The sequence below is a fragment of the Drosophila suzukii genome, chromosome 2L, assembly GCF_043229965.1.
Source record: "Drosophila suzukii chromosome 2L, CBGP_Dsuzu_IsoJpt1.0, whole genome shotgun sequence".
Classification (NCBI taxonomy): Eukaryota; Metazoa; Arthropoda; class Insecta; order Diptera; family Drosophilidae; genus Drosophila; species Drosophila suzukii.
Window position 1 is genome coordinate 5,691,868 of NC_092080.1, and position 21,102 is coordinate 5,712,969.

The window sequence follows — 21,102 nt, forward strand, 5'->3', positions numbered from 1 at the left end:
GTTTTTCGTGCTCAACACCGGAACTCTGGAATATTAGAATATTTTGATCCCGAAAATATTTTAAATTACTCAAAAACTTAGAATAAGAGCGCAGAAGTCCGCAGAGAAGTCAGCAGAGGCAAACGAGCTCGGTCGCCGCGACGAACATTTTCCGAGGAGCTCACGAAGTCCCACGATTTTCACCCAGGGGGAGGGGGGATCGTTCGCTTGGAGCTTCGCCAGTTGGACGCAGGTCGTGGGTCAGAGGGGAGGGCGGTGGAGCAGCAGCAGTGGTGGCCTGTGCCAATGCAAGGGGGGCGTAGCCCTTGAACACTTAGAGAAATATATCTATCAAATTAAATTTCTTAACTTTAAATTAAATTAAATGTATATTATTTTTAAAAACATTTTTTTAATAAATTTGCTAAAAAGAACTTATATTTTTATTAAAAATGAGTATAATGTTTAGTTAGGTATTTTTATTTAATATAGCAAAATATTTTTTTTAATTTGTTGAAGATTTTTAAATCTTTATATTAAGCATACAAATTAAATTTGTGTATGTCTAGATATATTTCGATGTTTTATCTATAATGTTATCAAGTGTGAGTTGTGACTTTAACGTAACATATACACAAATACAAGTTCCTTACAAGAAAATATTTTCAAATCTAAAAAATGGAAATTTCATAAATCTAAAGAATTCGCGTCTTAGGGAAGACAAGTCAAAGTAAGAATGTCATGCCATGTCATACTTAAGTAAAAGACCCATAAATTTATGAAGGACTGTAACTAAAAGCATTTGGCAAATTTAATAAGTCTGAAGACTTCGCATATGCAAACCATTATAATAAAAGTCTATATCTTTTCGTATATAGTAAATTTCAAATTTATTCTTTTCGTGATGTTTGAAGCTAAAGAATTCGCGTCTTAAGGATGACTAGTCAATGTAAGCATGCCATGCCATATTTAAGTAAAAGTACCATAAATTAATGAAGGACTGTAACTAAAAACAAATTTAATAAGTCTGAAGAATTCGCGTATGCAAAACCATATAATAAAAGTCTATATCTTTTCGTATATAGTAAATTTCAAATTTATTATTTTCGTGATGTTCCACAATTTGTACTTAGAAGTAGACATTTTATCTTTTTTTAAATAAACCAAATATTTCTCTATGTGCATTAGGGGGCGAGAGAGACTGCAAGGAGAGCCCCCGACGACGACGGCGATGCGATGCGATGACGACACAAAAAGCAGAGACGACTGCGACAAAGAGAACGCCGGAACGGAACGTGAATTCAGAGTTCTGAGTTCTGAACGTTGCAATCGTTCGAGGGCCTCTGGCTCGCTTTTTGGCAGGCCGCACGGCCAGTCGTCAGTCAGTTGGCCAACAAACTGGTAGCGTCTGGTGTGGCGAGCCAACAAAAGGCTGGCAGGGCGGCCAACACCGGACAGGGCCCGAATCCGACTGCGGGTCCGGGTACCGGGTCCATGTCCGGGCTGCATCCACAACACGGCTGCCAATTCAGCGGAGTTTGGGTCTCAATTTGACGCGTAGCCAGCCAAGAAGAGTGCTGGCCGGCCAACAACAAAAACAGGTGACGCAGGATGTGGCCAAATGGGAAAAGCAGCAGCAGGAGGAGGAGGAAACGCAGCGCACTTTTTTGGCCACGGTCCGCGTTTGATTAGCCAACTCAAACATCAGGGCCAAGATCAGGGCAATTGACAGCTCACCCTCTGCTTGGCACTCGGTCACAAAGACACACAGTGCTACTCGGTCGCCATGGATGGACCACAGTGGAGCCTGGGCAGTATGAAAAAAACACCTGACGCTGCCCAATAATGAGATACCTCCACGTCCGTCTCGATTATACAGCAAATAAGAAACAATAAATAAACAATTAAATAAGATATGGAGTATTGGCTCCGCAACGGCCAACAAGAACAGGCAACAACCAGTTGCTCTGTGGTGCTGAAAGTGAGTGTGTAACAGTGTGTGCCTTTGCAAATAGCCGAAAAACTGACCAACGTGCCAAAAATGAAAGGGAGGAGGAGGTGGTGGCAAGCCTGGCTCGGACCCAAGCAGCAAGAACAACTGCTAGTTGGCAGGAGCTGAATGTTTCATCTGGCCAGGCTTAATGAAAGGACTCGGACTCGTCCGCGTCCTGGCCACAGCCGCATGTCAAACGCAGCCAGGCAAACGCCAGTGGAGCCCCAAAGCATAAGCATCGCCCAAGACATCGGAGCATGCTATCCGAAATATAACTCACAAAAATATTCAAACATGTAAAATACAAAGGACTAAGATCCTAACTAATATAAAACAGCAATATTTCGAAGTGGATGGTAACTCACCTTCATGGAGAAACAATAAAAACAAGCAACTTGAAATGACAAAACAAATTCATAATATAAAAGAATAACAACTATATAGTAGTAATAGCCAAGAAAAACTTTTAAAAAACCCAAAAAAAAATGTATAATACCCAACATACAACTATTTTTCAAATAGTTTAAATAGTGCTTTATCCCCATATGAACCATAATCACATATGCTATGACCATAAACTACTCAACAAGCAATAAATTGAGCAATTATTCTATAACCCCCTGCAAGTATGACGTTATAAACACTTATAAATACGAAATAGTACCAAGCATAAACTATTAGTGCAATACAGAACGTCTATAATCCAACGTCAAAAGTTTTATAACGCAACGATACTTGTTTATATTAAGCACTTTCAAACATAATATTTAACCTAAATCAGCGCGGGAAGTTTTCGGCTTGGTGAAAGCATAAGATGTAAGGCACAGCTGAAAAGAAAGGAAAGAAATATTTCAAAGGAAGGAGGAGTGGAAAACATCTGAGCGCGGAAAAGTGCTGGAAAATGGTGAGTAGATCCCTTCAGTTTGATTTTCTTTTAAATTGAATATAAAAAGTGTTATATATAACTTTATATCCAAACAAAATCATGTAAAATATTACTATTCTTGAAGGGCAATAATTTCCGCAATAGTTTTTATTATTTTACTTCAAAATATTAATATAGGAAGTTGTAGGAATCCTTTGTATGTTCTTAAAAAGCACAAACAAATATTTTTACATTTAAGATTTTAATTATAAATATTATATTATTATATATTAATTTAAAACTGTGTGTCCACTGATACAAAAATCATAGAAAATCCACTATTTTCATAGTCGATTTAAATATTTTCGGTTTGATTTTCATTTATGCTTTATAATGCTTTATCCTTTTATCCTTTTCTAAGTTTTTAATATGAATATTTTAATTAGAGGATATTAAACGTTGATTTTATTTTAATATTATAGTTCAATCAATTAAAATTGGGTTAAAGTAAATATGAGTAATATTTTCTACCTTGATTTAAAGATTATAAAATTCAATCATTATTTTGTATGTTACGTATTGAATATTTTTAGCTGTAGTTATTAAAATGAATACTTTATGCAACTTTAAAAATTCAATATGCATATTTATATTATTCCTTTTTCATTATTTATCTGTGTATAGTTTCCAGATACGTTTTTGAAGCAGATTTAGACAAAATGATATTTGTAATTTAAGTAAACCCACTTATTCAACGAATATTAAGAATAAATACAAAACCAGATTTACTTCCTAAGGACACCTCCTTAAAGTGTACTCTCTAAGTCAATAATAACACATTACAAATAACCTTTAATCGTTCCCCAAAAACCTTATGAGTCCTTGCCACATGGTGATGATAATCTCCCGCCAAAAAGAGTGGAACCCCCTAACCCCCAACACAGTTTATAAGAACAGCCTGGCGCCACATAAATAAACCCAAATGCAACACAGAAATGACAACGGGAATGCTAAATGCGCCGCAGGAGGGCGTGCCCGGTGAAGGACCATCCAACATTTTGTCGGGGTCCCCAAAACGAATTTATAGGCCTTGGCCAAGAAATGTTAAAGAGCACTCCCACATCAGGAGATATTCGCCTCCTTCGAGTCCTGTCGCTGACTGTGCTCATGGTTCAATGAACAGCCGCCGAGGATGAGTTGTCTGGTTTAGAAGGAGATTACCACACCCACCCTTTTTAAGGCAGACCAAAAACCCATCCATTTTAATCCGAAAATCACGCAAGATGAAACGAAATTCATATATAAGAAATTAATCTCATAGACAGATTTATTCCTTTATGACTGAACTGAACTCAAACAAAAAATACACGCCAGAGAACAATGTACTTTGGACAATTAAATTTTTGGGTTAATGCTATACTATACATTATTACCATGCCCTTGCATTGCTCACTTTTCGATTGGAGCCATAAAATTGCCTAGTTTTATGTTGGATTTTCGAAATTTTAAATGCTCAAATTTATGAGCGTCTGCAGTGAAGAAGAACAACAAGAAGCTGCAGCAATCAAAAAGTTGTACAAAGAGATTTACGATCCATTAAAACAATTAAAAATCTACCCACTGCTCTGGCTCTCCTAGTAAGTAGTTAATTGGCCGGAATGGGGGCCAAAAAATTAACACGAAATTTAATTGCCAAGGACTTAGAGCGCAGGACATTCTGGGGAAAAAGGACATTCCCTAATGTCTCCACATTAATTTTGTCTTCACTGGGCTTCCTCTTTTTTTTTTGGCAATGGTCGAACATTTTTTTGCAGCTGTTGAAAAGGAATTTGTTGACACCAACAATGTTTCGGACATCCTGGCAAATAATTCTCCTTTTTTTCTCGCTGGCCAGGAAATTGGCAACTAAGCCAAGCCAAGTCCAAGGCTTTGTGTCCTTTCCTCTTGACTGCCTGCATATGTCCAACAAAAGGTCCTTTATCGCCGTTTCCGCCAGATATTCGATTCGATTCGATTCGGCATTCAAATACCGATTTTGTGCAGCGAAAGGCTTGAAGATTTATGGCCTGCATTGATTTTATTGATGGCCGAGTGTCGAAGGGTCGCATTTTTAAACGTCCGCCAAGTCGAGCAATTAAAACTAATTGAATTGCCAGTGAGAAATGGTCAAAGCAACTTTAAATGCATATTGACGGGGCAGTTTATATATTTAAGTTGAACATTTATTCCAACCCCAGCTGCTTTTTTGTGTGTGTCGGCTTCAGACAAACCATAATTCTCAATGGCCTAGACGGGGCAAATAAAGCAAACAAACAAATAAATCGCCAAATTATGATTTTGGCCAGCTCCTTCTGCAGTCATCAGCAGTGGGAAAAACAATAAAAAAAAAATATTCGCCAAAGAAGAACTTTGTCTGCCTTTGGTCCAGTCCAGTAATGATTTACTCTATTTGCATATTTTTGCACTTATAAAAATGCACAAACGATTTTTCATTTTCATTTTTCTTAAAACTTATTAGTGCGACCCGCCATCCTTTGAACTGTCCTCTCTTATTTTTTCGTAACTTTTTCCTTTGCCTTTTTTTTGTTATAATGATGGTCAGGCCTTTGTTATTTATTTGTTATGCATTTGGCCCGCAACTTTGGCCCGCACTGCGTATACGTTATGTCGAGGTGGCGACTCCTTCTTCATCACGTATACGCCGCATTGTCGCAGTCTGCAATTGGCAGCGCCTACAAGTCTGCGGTGGTGATTCTTCTGCTGCTGCAGTGGCCAACACTTCACAAATTTTCCATCTTGCAAGGCGTTTTTTTATGAGCTAGACTTTTCTATCTTAGAAGTTAAATAGTTTCCTCAGAGTGTTTGTCTAAAAAGATGATCTTTAATTGAAAGCTCTTTATTTTTACAAAAAAATAAAATACTGAAATCAAAATTCTTCAGTTAACACTTGAATTTTAATTTTCTTTTGATGAAATGCTTATAATTTTAATAAAATATTTGAAAATAAAATATTCTTTCATATTTAATACTATTTTTAAATATTTACAGATTTAACAATTTTTTTTTGGATTAGGCAGTAGTTATATTTTATGAAAATTATTGTAGTAATGGAAAACCAGTTTTTTCAATATAATTATTTTAGAGATTTAATATTTTACCCTTTACCTAATGTTAGAGTATTCAAGCTTCTCTATGTTGGGGCTCCTAACTCTTTTTACCATTTTATCCACTTTTTTTCCTTCCGAACGTAAGAAATATCAGATTATTTAGTTAAGAATTATATTTGGATCTTCTTTTAATCAAAAGCTCATAACTTTTGGTAATTTTTTGGTAGATAAAAGCTGTTTGCAACCTAGATAAAACATTACAATTTTTAAAAACTTTTTATTGCATTGTATAAAAGTAATAATCTAATCAGAATTTTCCTGATAACAGAAAATTAGTAATCTGTTTTTCGAGAAAGAACAATTACACATTACACATTTATTATAATTTTTCTAATGCGGTAAAAGTTTTCCAGAAAAATTCTTATTTGACTATTAATATTTTGGAGATCTATTATAATACGTTTTCCTACATGTTAGAGTATTCCAGCTTCTCTGTCACGGGTTTTCCAACTCTTTTCTCGTTTCTACCCCCTTTCTACTTCCGTTTCCGCTCCTTCCTGTGGGCCTTTTTCCCATTCCCTGGAACCCAAAAGCGCCACGAACATAAACATAAACAAACGCAGCCAGCAGTCGACGGCTTCTTGGCTTTTTGGCCGGGTGCTGCCAAGATTTTTGGCATCATCGTTGGCAACGCATCCTGTGGAATGCGGATCGCGTGGCTGGCGCGTGGATTGGGGCGTGGCTTGGGGGCGGTGTGGCGCCTCTAACTTGGCACTCTCATTATGATTTTAATTGCTGACGCACATTTTTGACGAGCTGCCCAGTTCGGTGGTACGTCACCGATTGTTGTTGAATTGGCCAAAAGAATTCTTGGCCAGCCACCAGCCAGCAGTTGCCAACAGGTGTCCAATTATCATTATGATTGTGTTTATCACCCGCCGCCAACTCACACGAATAAAACACAATAATGACGTTTGATTGGCCTTCGGCAAGGCCGTTTGTCGTTGGCCAAATGTCAACGTCTTGTAAAATTTATTGGCCAATATTCAAGCAATTTTTTTTTGTTGCTTGCTTTTGGCAGCCAGTTAATATTTGCAGCCTGCCAATTTCCCGATTACGATTTTCTATTTATCTTTTCGCATTTTCGGGTGCTTGGTTTTTCTTTTTCCCGCTCATTTGATTGACTTTCAGTTTTCATCAGATTTTAGAGCGATGGCAACGCTTTTTTAGAAGCAGACGATCTCGTTTTTAGTTTTTGTAGCATATTTTCACTGCAGTTTATAAAAATAATTAAAACATGTGCTGCTTTTTCGTAGATAAAAATACAGAGTGAATTGCGTTTTGGGTTTTTAAAAGCTTTATGAAAAGTACATGGGAACATGGTGTTCTTCAGCTGGAAAATTGTGTTTTTGCAAAATGTTTATGAATATGAATGTTTACAAATAAATATTCAACAGATAAGTTTAAAATAATTATGTATGACCCAAGTCATTATGTAATTTTATTAAAAATTATATTGATTTTAAATTATCTATATTATGATTTTTCACAAAGGGGTGTAACTATTTAAATATGAAACTCAGTATATAAACATAAGGCAATCAGTTAGATCCAAATAGAGATTTAATGAATTTCCCATTATGTAATAGGGTACTGCTATAAGCAAAAAAGGATTGCACAACAGCCTTCCTTCCTTACCCCCAAATTAACCCAATTAAACGACTGCACATTCGATAAATAAACTGCAGGCTAACTGCATCTCAAGGTTCATTTGTTTACCATAAAACACACACGCCGTCGTGCAAATTAAGCAAATTCTAATTAAAGCTAAGAAAAACTAACACTAATTACAATTTGTGCCGTCGCCCTATAGACAGAGGCAAAAACACAGACAGATGGAACCCAAAAAAAAGCAGAAAAAAAAGGAACGAACAACACATAAAATACATTTTCGATGAAGCAACTGAAATAGATTAAAACGAAATATACAACCAGATGCATTTGTATCTGTAGCCGTGTAGCCGTGTATCCGTATCTGAATCTATATCTCTGGCCGTACGAAAGTATTAGTTTTGTCCACGAAAATAGAAAAGGCGGCGACGCTTTCAACGCGTCTTTGCCCGCGTCAATTGCGCGTCATCGCAACTCAAAGATCCAAGAACACATAGAGAGCCAGAGTCTGAATACTATTTATATGTGGTATACTATATGGTGCATATACCACATATATTCTTCTTTTATTTTTTTTTGGGTACATAAGGGCAGGCGACAGTTCTGCGCAATTTTCTCGGGCTTTTCTCTTTCGGTCTTGACGTTTTTATCGCCTTCGGTCTTCGATCCTCGGCGATCTCCGCCCGTCAAGTGTGTCCGAAAATAGCAAGGTAAATGAAAAATTCAACACGGCAAAACGAGGCAAAATCAGCCACCATCGGCGAGAGCAAAAAAAAAATACAAGAATCAACTTTTAAGCAACCAAAATGCCGAATTTCGAATTTCGGCTTCTAGAAAAAATAAATAAAGGCGAATTTCTCCCTCTGAAAATCATTGAAAAACAGCAAGTACATATACAGATGAGAATCAACAACAACAATCCCCAGAAATAAGAAAAATATAAGACAGCGAAAATTGTTTAAAACGTCAAAGACGATTTTGCCATCTTTAGTATATATGTATGTAGTCCCAAATATTCTTTATTAATTCGTTCCGTCTGCTTTCTATAATAAAGATTTGCCTCAAGGAGCGTAGATTTTAACATTAAAGAATATTTTCATTTTCTAGATTTCCCAGAACTTTATGAGCATTCTTCTAGTCAGACTTTTGGGCGTTTCTAAAATTGAAATTAAATTTATTAGCTACATTGCAAAGATTTAATTGAGTTGAGCTGACTATACAAGATCATGTGAGATGAGGTCACTGAAAGTTATCATTTTTGATTTCAGAAATATAGTTATTTTGTAGATTATGAAATATTTTCATTATTTATTTATTAAAATTTCATTTTATTGAGTTATTTTTCTGAGACTTATAAGAGTGTTTTATTTTATTAGCATTCAATATATGGTCTTTAGTCAATTACCTTTTCTCGGAACCAGGAAATATTTAAGTAAATGTAGCAAGTTCAGTTATCTTATATACACTTATTTTCTGTTTAGAATTTTCCTGATTTTCCCCACTTACATAAGACCACATCAAAGCCATCACTCATTTGACACTTTCAGACTTTTCGACCATGTCCAAGAATGAATAATGGATGGGGAAGTAAGTTAGCAAAAATAACCACAAAAGCTATATATCATAATTTGCCAATGATTGTCGCACTGGGTTCATAAATTTATTTAGCAGCTGTGCTGCTGGCAATTAAAAGCAAGTGTTGTCCCTCTTAGCATCGTTTGGTTCTTTTTCTGGGATATTTCTGGACCACTTCCCTTGGCCATAACTCACGTAAACCTAACACGTGCGTGTGAAATTAGAGGCAGGATGGTAAATTGTCTGGAATAAATATTATTTGGGTCTCGCCGCAATTGGCAGCTGTTCAATAGCACAGTTCCTGACCTAAGTCAATGGGGGAAACTCTCCCGAAGTCATTTGGCCCCGGGGGAATGAAAATAATGAGGGTGACGAGGAGGATATAGTGGCTCATTCCGGCAAACGATCTCGAAGCAGACGGCGTGTCTGCCGCGCGTCTTGGAAACTTATTGGCAAAACTCCATGATCATAAATTATGTCGGCTTCATTTGTTTACGCATCGGCCGGCAGGTGGCGCTTTAATTACACGACAGCATCGGCATGGGGGATTCCCCCGCAGAATCTCATCGAGCCGCTTGCCAAGATTCCGCATTACGCAATAAAGTTCATTGCCATGCCGCCCGTCTTTCAGATGCTTTCTTTCTTTCCCATCATTTTTCCTACAATTTTCGTTTTTTTTTTTTTTTTGGAAGCGAGCGTGAGAAAAATTCTAGGCAAGATTTTGGCAAGCTACCATCTTGGCAGAGGCCCATTACCCATTCCACTGATAAACACCACCACCACGGCACAGTGGCCCAGGTCTATAAGAAGTCTAGATAAGAATAGATGAGCGGGATGAATAAAGTTTGGGAAAGCCCGAAATGAGTTGCTAAGAAATACCTCTTCATTAATGATCGCCTGCTGAATGATATTGTATTTTTATCTGAAAATTCAATTCTTAACATTCGAAAAAAACACATTTAAAATGACATTCAAAATTATAAATATTCTTTTGCTATACTTAAACCTTGTTTTACATATTACATTTTAGATTCTACATTTTATCAAATTATTTACCATCCTATTACATTTTGGAGAGCGCTTTTTAGGTTTCAATATTTTGAAGTTTTCATTTTTTTAACAATTAACTAATTAAATATCTTAAGTTTTCATATATATTTTAATATATATCGCTTTCAATATAACATCAGTAAAACGTTTTTTAAATGGGGATAAAAACAAAGAACCCCAAAACCAAGACCATTTTTGGCCACATCAACTTATCTGGCTCGTTGGTAAATGCCCAAAAATGTTTCCAGATTAAATCCTAGTCCCTTACCATCTAAAAAATGATTATGTAGCCTTATTTTGGCAGCCAAAACTAATGTGAGTCCTCTTTCCTTTCCCATTGCAGCAGCTGAAGGCCCAAAGGAAGCCTCGTTGGCCAATTGAGGAGGAGAACCAGAAAGTCGAGCCGATTTTCCGCTGCAACCGCCGAAGGTCTGACCAACCAATGGCAACGCGCGGCGGCGACGAAGCCCGGCCAAAATGGGGGGAATCCCCGGGAAACGGGGGGCAAACCAGCAGCCCTGCAATGCATTTCTTTTGGCAACATGTCAAGCGGACCCTCACACACAGCCACACGGAAAACTTGCGACCAACAAGGATACTCTCTCTGCCCCGCTCACATGCGCATCGAGTGGTATACGTAATATATCAAGTATACGCCTGTTGGCCGGGCAAAGTCAGTGATGTGAGTGTGTGCGAGTGGTCGTGAAAAAGGCAGTGCTGCTAACTGCATTGCCGGGCTGCCATCGACTACAACCCCCCGACCCGAGGGAACACCACCCTCCTCCCAGCCAGGAGGCCAACGACGAGTCCTTTTCGGAGGCAGCGCATTGGCTGCAGGACGACCGGCGACAGGACGACCAATCACCAATCACAACGGGGCTTGTGCGCACTATCCTATCCCGGCCGTTCGCAGGACGAGAAGCACGGCATCCAGGACCTCAGCCGGAGACCCCAAGCCGATTGCCAATCTCTTAGATTTTATGCCAAAAGTCTCCTATATTATATCTTTTTTTTAGTTTAGTTCTCTAGTCGTAAGTCACATGCCCAAGCCGACGCACCCAGAACATCGGGGGGCGTTACACATTAGTTTAACGATAGAGTTATTAGTTTCAAGCAGAAGCTATACGAGGAAGATTTCAAGAATGCATAAGAGAAAAAGGAATAAAAACTGTAAAGCTTCAGAGCGGCACAACAAATGTGATGGTTGTTTTATTTGGACAATGCGGTTTGATCAGCAGAATCCTTCTTCCAATTATAGATTACCTTGTATTAAGTTTTTGGGTTTGGAAAATAATTATTTTACGGTTTTTTGAGCAGGTTTTCTTTGTTACTCAACCATTTACTTTTTCTTCTGGTCTTTATCTTTGTTGTTGTTTCATTGGCTCTCCTTAAAAATTCAAAAGTATTTGGAAAAAGGAATGGACTCTTAAAATATTCCGGTATTTTAAATAAGATATGTTTTGAGTCTATTTAGCAACATGAAATTTTAAATATCTTATATTTTAACGGTGTTTTTGTAAGCTTGTGTTTTTTAAATTAATCAATAACGTGTTTTACTTCAGCATTTATTCATCCGTATTTTATCATTCAACATAGTCGATATTTCCAGAGGCTTGTTACCATTCATCTTCTGATTTGATAGGATAGTTATTATGATTGAACACCGCATTCCGGGAATTCTCACTCCGCCATCTAAGATGCTTTATCACTAGGTAACCTTGGATACAAAATACGCCTAAATTGACAGCCAGAAGACTATAGTTTTTGGGTGTTATAACAACTGAGTAGCGGGACCAAATTAAACCAGTGACTGCCAGGGAGGCACACTGGTTAAGGGAGATGTTCCCAGGAGGACGATTTAGCGTATCACTCAGACCAGCCAGCACCAAGGTCTGGACATAAAAAAAGGTTTATTAGAACTTTAGCGTGCAAGGGAATGCAGCTTAAAACTGTCATTTTTCCTAGATATCTTTGGAACCTATTCCAATCTTACCCATTTAAACGCTGGTGCCCAAAAAAACACAGTTCGGGGACCTTTATAAATGGAACATTTAAAATATATATTTTTAAAATAGAAGGATACATTTACCTGCCGGAGATTGCCAAAGTGGCTGCACTGCATTTGGAACAACCTTATCTACAGCACTAATGGTGGCATTATATAACTTTGACAAGGGCCCCGTACCTTTAGACATTCTCAAAGATAACATAAAATTTTAAACCATAACCAGAAAAATAAAAAGAAATAATTTTGAAGAGAAAGGCAAAGCTAAGCTAAATATTTTACTACAGTTAGAAACTGCTACTTATGCAAAATTAAAAATACTTTTGTACTTAACAAATTGTTGGTTTTTTTTTACAATTGGATTTGAATAAACAATTTTTTTTTAATTTCCTTTATCTGCCTTAATACTGACTATTGCCTCTGGCTTATGTCATAAACATATCTTTTTGTCTGGAATTTAAATTTTCGCGCCTTTTTAGAGATGTGAGCGGGAAATCATTATGGAAATTGATATATCGATACTATAAGCAAAAATGGTATATCGATAGCTGCGATAGTTTCTTTATAAAATGGTCACCTTTTGAAAACATCTGATGCGCTATCGATTTTCGATAACCAAAATAAGAAATAAAGTAATTATATTAAGTTGTGCCGGAAAACAGGGAATAATAATGGATCGCTACGGAAGAGAACGTTCTCCGCATAGGGAAAGAAGAAGGGAACGCTCTCCGTACAGGGAAAGAAGAAGAGAGCGCTCACCCCATAGGGAAAGTAGACGAAACAGCAGCAATGTTCTGACCTACAAGAAACTTAAGAAAATGCCACTGAATCTGCGGAAGAAAGCGCTGCGAGAGGCCCGTAATCGCCATGAGACGATCCAGGGGAAGCGGTTGAAGCGGAAGAGGAATCCCCAGGAGGTCCCCACTGCCCGCCGCATCCGAAACGACTTTGATCGATCCGAGCACATCGCCATGCTGGCCAGCACATCGCAGGAACTTCGACGCATCCTGCAGGACTTCGAGACTCTCTCTGACATCCCCCACGACATAACACCCACTGAACTTCAGGGGGAGGTAAGATGACCCCATAAAGTTTAAGGATTCTTGCTATAACCTTTTAGGAAGCTAATAATTCTGTAAGACGGTCAGTTTTCCGATGGAAGAACAGCATCCTTAGGATTCTAATACTCTAATAACTTCTCAAGATCTTCTATCTGGATTCAAGAACAATGTCAAATTCAGTTCCAAATATCTAGACTTCAAAAGTTGTTATAAATTCTTATCATCAAAACTCCATTAATGCCAGACTGCGAGAAATAAAACAGATCTCTAATGTAACTTTATAAAACTTACAAAGTATTTTCTCGAACATTTTTTCTTGGCTTATGAAATTGTTTCCCTGATCCACTTCCATTCCAACTTTTTGCGCTAAATGGCGATTAAAACATCTTATTATGCATAACAAAAGCCATACTGCAAAAAATTAAAGATCCGCTTTGTACAACTGTCCCAAATTTTTCGCCTAATGACGTTTATAACGCCTTAATCAGCATAACAAAAGTCCTGATGCGAAATATCAAAGATTGTAATGCTAATTTTGATTGACAAAACTAGATCGCCTGAAATACAAAGGAATAGCAAATATCATTAAGAGTTATTTGGCCATCCATATAACCAGATACTCTCCAACCCACTATAACTAGTGGCAATTAGCACCTTGAGGTGCTCGTTCTGGCAATGCTTTCGTCACCGATATTGGTCATTGACTACTGACCTACTGCCGAACACTCAACATGCTAATTGATTGACTTTTATTATGAAGAACTCCGTTCCCGTTACGCCGTTTCATTGCCTTCATGTCGTATTACAGTACCTATACATATATTTCATAATTCCAGATTGCCATCGCCGAGGGACAGGCCACGACGATCCATGTGCAGCGAGATGGACTCAGCACTCTCACCGTGGTGGTCAGTATTCCCTTGAATTCATTTGAGTCGCAGCTGCTTGCACTCGCTTTCAATGGGCTTGTCAATTAGCCAGTCATAACGATGAGCTCTAACAAAAAGTCATCTACAGGGAAAGTGGGTCGGAACTAATCTGTAAACGTTTCTTAGATATTTACTAGTTGCTTCTAGTAGAGAAGTCCTCAGAAATTATTAGCATTGAAAATAATTAAATAGATTTTTAAGGGTAAGAATGTGGCTAAGCTGATCCAGACAACCTTATTAAATATCCATTTTGTTTTATAAAAGTTCCAATATAGTGTAGAACACAGGTATTTCTTCAGATTTATTAACTGATTTAAGCTCTAAGAGTAGTCCCTAACTGAGTATAATTTTTAAGAGAACCCTTTTGACCACCCAGAATACTTTTATCCTTAACTGGCTTCCTCTGTCTAAGCTCGACTCTCTTTAATATCCCCTCATATCTCTTCAGAACTAATTCTTCTCTGACTAACTTGATTCCCGTCGGTTTCTTGCAGCTCCACCAGCGCGAGCCGACGATCGCACAGCTGAAGAGGGCAATTGCTTTGATCTCGCGCGCCCAGCACAAGCGCAGGCAGCGTGAGCGGTACGAAGAGCGTCTTCGGCGTCGGGGAATCGCCGACGACTCCGACGATCGACGGCAGCGCCAACCAGTTGTGGTGGCCAGCTCCACCGGCGAGTTAGTTCACTCCGCTCAGCGCAACGGGCATGATCATCGCGCGTTCGTCTCGTGGCGATTTCTATGGCGCTGTTTTGGACTGCTCAACGTGGACACCAATCAGCCCATCGACGATCGACGCTCTGGCGGCAGGGCCACCCTAAAGGAGCTGGGCATTGAGAACGCCGCCACCCTGAAGTTTGTCCATCGCGTCAAATATTTCGGGCGCCAGCGACAGAGTTAGAGTCAATCAAAACCAAATGATAGTGTCCCCAAAGAGTGTCAACCTTCCGATTCGAAAGTCGGGCAGCAAAACGCGGTCAATATGGATCAACTGGTTTGGCTTTCGTTTTGCATTTCACTTGGCATTTCGCTCCTGGGCAATTTCACTGCTGGCCTGCCGTTCGAGGATGGCAACAATAACAACGTCAAGATCACCCGCCGCAGCTTGGAGCTGACCCAAACCATCAATATCCAGCGGCAGGAGTACATGCAGCGGCAATGCGAACTGCTGGGGGATCACGCGCAAACGCTAGAGGATCTCAGCGAGCTGCAGATGGACCACATGATCGTTGACAGGGAGCACAAGCTGCTGTACTGCTATGTGCCAAAGGTATGAATCCGCAGGGAAGGGCAGCCATTCAAATGCTGGCTCGACAAATTAATGTTCGAGACACGGGCATGCCTTTTTTCATTTCTGCATAAATGCGCTATTCAGCAGTGAATTTTGATTAGTAGTGCTTTGCTAAATTTATTTGCTGTGCCTCTTTTTGAAATGCTTTTGCTCAAGCTAATCAATTTTGCAAGCTAATAAATTAGTAAGAGTTCAATTGTTTTCATGTTAGTGAACCATCCATTCACTTTATCGGCTATATATATCAGATTACAAGCTTCTTTTGAGCCAATTCTTTAATCTTCCTATTCAGCAGATACTTAAACTCAATCGCAAATCTAACATCTGCAATCTTTTAACAAAACTCTCTGCTGATATATTTTCTTTGCGGTTGCCATGTGCCGTCCCATTAAAAAACCTCAACATACATAAGTCAAAAATCTCAGTTTTCAGTTTGTGCCTCTGCCTTGTTTATAGAAACTTGTTTGTCTTCATTTTCCGTTTGAAGCACATGTTGAGCTTCTGTTGATCTTGCGTCTTGTGGCATCGGCATGAACGGCCATTGATGAAATGTTTATTTGGCCCACAATTTGACACAAAACTTTATGAATCACCAGCGCAGACAGTCCTTCAAATAACCAGATTACCTTATAAAAAGTGGGGTTTGCTTGAGTTGATTTATGGAGAGCTCCATTACGAGTGCATTTGATTGCTAAGCTCGCGCCACTTCTGGCTTATCGAAAGGGGGAGTCGATTCTCGTGTCAGCTTTATATATGTGCATTCAATATAGCGCTGATTTCACGCGATTTAACGATCAATTACAGGGGCAAGAATTCCTCTGTCAAACGAGCAGCAATTATAGGCCAGTAATTCTGTAAGTGGTTGCCATTTAATTTACATTTGCAACTGCCAGTCATCTGAAATCGCTAATCTTTTGGGTCCAAGTCAAAGGCCAATGTCTTGAAACGTCTGCGCTTCTGTCTTACTATTTGACTCCATTTGATAAGCTTGATTTAATGAAATTTTTAAATAGAATAAGATTTTTCAGTTGAATTGCCTCGCGGTCATTCTGTGACGTCCATAGCTGGAGATAATCTTTTTATTAAATTAGTTTGGTGTCCACTCATAATGATATTTGCCTAATTGGATTAGGAAATTAATTTTTTTAATGCAGCTATAGGAAATGGCCTTTACAGCTCTTATCAATCAATGAGTTATTGAAAAACATGAAACCAAAACTATGAGATTAGATTGCCAGGTGCCGGGTTCTTGGGTGTTTGAAGTTGGGTGAGTTGTGACAAGAGTGGTACCGAAATAGCTCAGTGTTTCATGTTGCCGTTGCCCTTTGAACCCAACCTTCTGTCAAATCATTTTGGAAGTTCGTAACCATTAATATCCAATAGTATCACAGTGGAAATATTACCGGTACTTCTGAACTTGTAGATTAGGCTAGTATGATGGTTATTGGATTATAATGATTTACAATCCCAAATGTATGTTTTATTAGGAGGAAATAGCGATAGAAATCTTAGAGAGTAATTATTTGTATAACATATTCCATTAGAAAGCAAGTTATTACATGTTGTTGAGATAATCACTCTGTTTACAATGCTCAGCTTCAACTACAACTATCCGATCAAGTACAACCCACTTAGTTAAAGCCAGTCCCCAGCCGGATTGTACAGAGATTGTTAGACACACAATGCCATTGAAGTGTTCCACTTGCCTGGGGGCGTGTCTGGGGAACATGCCACCCGAATGCCTCGACACACGTTCCCTGTTATCTTGGCGTTTCTTCAATGACTATCATCGGACATGAGCGCGACTGGTTTCGATTTCACCACCCAGGAGGGGTCAGTGGAGCGGTTACAGATTTCGATTGCTTAGCCTGGTCTTGGTTTCGCATTCTCATTCGCCACTTGTTGAGTGGCTAGCTCTACATGTTCCCAGCTCGTTCTTCCATGAAGTCGTAAATTGTTTATGTTTACCCTTGGCCAATAGCCTCTCCACCAGCTCCTCCCCTTTGGTCCCCCTGAAAAGGGGGGCTCGCCCCTCTGGTTGGAATTTTTATGCGACCATCGCGTGTTGCTTTAATGGCCATAAAGAAATTGCGTTAGATGGTTGCGTTTTTGGCTGCTTACGTATGAGGAGGTTTCCCTACATTGGCTGACCTTTAAAATGATCATGCAATCTGTTTTGAAAAGGGATACAGAAAGGATAAAAATCATGATCTCTGCAGCATTCTTAAAAGGTCTATCAATAGATTTTAGTTTAGATTGTTTATTACTTACTAATCATCTTTTTAAAGTGCAAAGCTTCTGAAAAATCTTTCAAAAGGTGTACTTCATGTAAAAAAGTATTTAAGCTGTTTCAAGACTAACAAACTGAGACCGACAATAAACATTTTACTTCATCTGGCATATTGACACTTCTTCAAGTACTGAAAGTTGTTTAAGCATTCAAAAGCAGTTTAAACTCTGACTTGTTTAAAAAAGGAAAAAGGTGAAAATCAGCGAGGTAAAGCAGATTAAAGTATAAAAAAGTTGCCAAGGATGTTGAAAATTTAGAAAGTTGATGTAAACAAAAATCATTAAGGATGAGTGACAGGGAATCTGATGGAAGTTGTCAATTTTTGTTTATAAAACATTTATCCATTTCACTTTAGACCGACATTTTGACATATCTTAACCTTGCGGCTGATCTTTTTGTGCTTTTCTGTACATTGCCTCACATTTTCACCTCATCCACTGCTAAACGTAGATCCCCTGTATATGGAACTGTTTGTTTTTGTAATGTGAAATGTTTTTGCGGTGTTTAATTGGGCTCGACATTGCCCGAACAACCCAATGTTTATATAGACTCTGGCATGTATTTATGTGAATGTTATTCCTACGTAGACTTTGTTGTTCCTAGTTTTCGTTAGTTCAACAACTTGACTTATTGCCCAATGTCCGAGAGTGTAGTTCCCTGCCCATCTGGCCATCTTTCTTGGCGAAATTATAATTTATTGCGCTCGACAATTAAAACCAAAGTAATTCAGCTCATCATACTTTGAGGAGATTTCATTTAGACCTCAGCAAGTGGATAAAAAGTACTATAAAAGTAAATTTTTACTGCCTGGTCACTTGTATCTCGTTTCTTGAACAAAGTATCAGGTTACAAAGGCAACTTGAATTTCTATTCCAATTTGCTGGCCAGCAGCTTTCGATTTTGATATTAATATCATATTAAATTAGCTTGGTGGCCTCTTTTCTGATTGTACTGAACTTTAAGATTTTCTCTGTTCTCGGATTAATTGATTAATTACTTTGAATTATTCATTTATTAATCGTTAATTTAATTTTATTGCCCGCCTTGTAAGAACTTATTAATGCTAAATAACGCTCTTTTTAATAATCATTAATATTTAATTGCCATTTAATTTAATACCCAGCCATTAAAAAAAGGTACCCACTCATAAACTGTTCTAATGACTATTAATAAACTGTGAATAGTTTTAAAAATACACCTGCACATAATTCATTATCTATTGAAACCACTCATACAAATTTTAATGGAAAAAGGGTTGATGTATTTCTGCTTATCGGTGGTTCCCTATAATTATGTTTACGTTGTGAAATGCGTAAGAAATAGGTGATTCACTCAGCAACCCCGAAATCAATGGTGTTCTACTAGAAAACTTAACCTTCGGTCTGAAATACTTCATAATGTAAACGGAAAAAATGATTGTTCTTGTTTATTTGGTCTAATTGGTCGAAGAATAGTGTTCAACTAAACAAATTTTAATATGTTTCTAACTTTTCCAGGTTGCCTGCACGAACTGGAAACGGGTGCTGATGATGCTCACGGACAAGTGGCACAACGGAACCGATCCTCTGCAGATTCCGGGCTCTTTGGCCCACTCAGTGGGGATGTTCACTAAACTGTACGATTTATCCGAGGCGGAACAGCAGCAGGTGCTCAGCGAGGAGTATACACGATTTATATTGGTGCGACATCCCTTCGAGCGGCTGCTGTCCGCCTATAGGAATAAGTTGGAGGGGGATTCCCCCAGTGCCCGGTACTTCCAGTCGCGGGTGGGTCGCCAAATTGTGAAAGAACTGCGGCCGGGTGCAAGTAACGATTCGCTGGAGCGCGGCGACGATGTCAGCTTTGGGGAGTTTATCCAATATCTGGTTACCCCGGAGCTAAGTCGTGCCAATCAGACGGATTACAACGAGCACTGGGAGGTTATAGCCAAGCTGTGCAATCCCTGTGTAATGAAATACAATGTAGTTGGTGAGTTTCAATGTCAACCTACCAAGAAACCATAGAATAATATACAATAATCATTCCAGGAAAATACGACACTCTGCTGGACGACTCCGCCCTGGCTCTCTACTTGGCTGGTGCCAACAATCTTACATTCCCCACTGGCCACAAGCCATCGAGCACTCGGGCCAATCTGCGCACCTATTTCGATCCCCTTCCCATCGGTGCCATACGCAAGCTGTACGATATCTATGAGGAGGACTTCCGGCTATTTGATTACGCACTGGACGAGGTCCTCGGCTTTGAGTTTGGCTGATTGTGAATACCTGCTCTCTCTCTATATTTCCAAGTCTCCACCATAACGCTTTCCACTGGAAAAGATTGTGATTTTATGCTAGGATTGATAGAATTAAGTGCACTTCAATGCGAATATTGTTTTAGTTCTGTTTACCTCCCCGCGCACAAATGTTTCCAAGGATATTGATTGTAGTTCTTAGTAAGTAATGTTTGTTTTTCTATGGATTAGTTAGCTTTAAGGAACAGCTATGACATGTTCGAAAAGTGTCATTCATTAGTAATTAGCTTATACATTATGAATCAATTATATCTTAAACATATTAAATGTATTCAAACTGGAAATTCGATAGAATTGCTGACGACCTGTAAGGATATGCATTTCCGCTTGTTGGTAATTGAAAATTGCAGTCAAAGCAGTCACGGTCAAACAACTTTCATACTACAAATTAAAATGCACATCCGGTGAAACCTATACTTTAACGAGAAGTGGGTTGGAGTTAACGAACGCATTTAGTATGTGCAATTTTGTTATACTCTATACTTTTTAAACCGTTTAATAATGCAACATATTTGCTTCTTAGGTTGAGTGCCGGTTGATTCATGGGTATAATTTCAATTACGGATCTTCTAGCGTCTTAATTGATGAGTGTTTCTTAAATTGATCAAAAAATTGTGTGACTGTGACTTTCAAATATTTAGGGCCAATACAATTAATTTTTAAAATCAAATTAGGAGGTGTTTCGTGGTCGGTAATCCCAAAAACAGCCTATCAGACGAAGCCTACGTCAATACAAATGTAACCGACAGCTGTGTAAAAATCCACTAAGGTATTTACAATAAGCGTGTGCTTTTCACAATGGCATTCCACTCTCTTATCAGTTGAAAGCTCGCTGATAACATTGAAAAGTGAATAGTATTTGTATGTGTTTTAAAATCTCCCTTCAAAGGCATTGCAATACAGCTTTCATGTTTTCGTCAGCGCGAAATCAAAAGCTCAATCAACCCGACGGCGTCGTAGGTTGTTTATCACCAAGACATGGACAGTTAGTG

General features: G+C 38.6%; 3 protein-coding genes and 2 long non-coding RNA genes across 5 annotated transcripts; 3 read left to right on the forward strand and 2 right to left on the reverse strand.

Annotated features, from left to right (window-relative positions):
• Nucleotides 1-1,251: 1,251 nt before the first annotated feature.
• On the forward strand, nt 1,252-11,436 carry LOC108021241 (uncharacterized). The gene is made up of 2 exons (XR_001767998.3): nt 1,252-2,876; nt 10,584-11,436. It is a non-coding gene; the product is annotated as an uncharacterized lncRNA (long non-coding RNA).
• A 357-nt stretch (nt 11,437-11,793) lies between these two features.
• LOC108011602 (mitochondrial pyruvate carrier 2) lies at nt 11,794-12,511 on the reverse strand. The gene is made up of 3 exons (XM_017076776.3): nt 12,330-12,511; nt 12,234-12,274; nt 11,794-12,132 (listed from the first exon to the last, which is right to left on the reverse strand). Exons 1-3 carry the CDS (start codon nt 12,448-12,450, stop codon nt 11,857-11,859), a joined length of 438 nt encoding a protein of 145 aa, XP_016932265.2. The 5' UTR covers nt 12,451-12,511; the 3' UTR covers nt 11,794-11,856.
• A 365-nt stretch (nt 12,512-12,876) lies between these two features.
• LOC108021190 (uncharacterized) lies at nt 12,877-15,220 on the forward strand. The gene is made up of 3 exons (XM_017089778.4): nt 12,877-13,318; nt 14,143-14,214; nt 14,730-15,220. Exons 1-3 carry the CDS (start codon nt 12,917-12,919, stop codon nt 15,132-15,134), a joined length of 879 nt encoding a protein of 292 aa, XP_016945267.2. The 5' UTR covers nt 12,877-12,916; the 3' UTR covers nt 15,135-15,220.
• On the forward strand, nt 14,949-20,394 carry LOC108021189 (carbohydrate sulfotransferase 13). Its single transcript, XM_017089777.4, has 3 exons — nt 14,949-15,503; nt 19,311-19,782; nt 19,842-20,394. Exons 1-3 carry the CDS (start codon nt 15,216-15,218, stop codon nt 20,069-20,071), a joined length of 990 nt encoding a protein of 329 aa, XP_016945266.2. The 5' UTR covers nt 14,949-15,215; the 3' UTR covers nt 20,072-20,394.
• On the reverse strand, nt 15,946-16,319 carry LOC139352525 (uncharacterized). Its single transcript, XR_011603745.1, has 2 exons — nt 16,172-16,319; nt 15,946-16,131 (listed from the first exon to the last, which is right to left on the reverse strand). It is a non-coding gene; the product is annotated as an uncharacterized lncRNA (long non-coding RNA).
• Nucleotides 20,395-21,102: the final 708 nt, after the last annotated feature.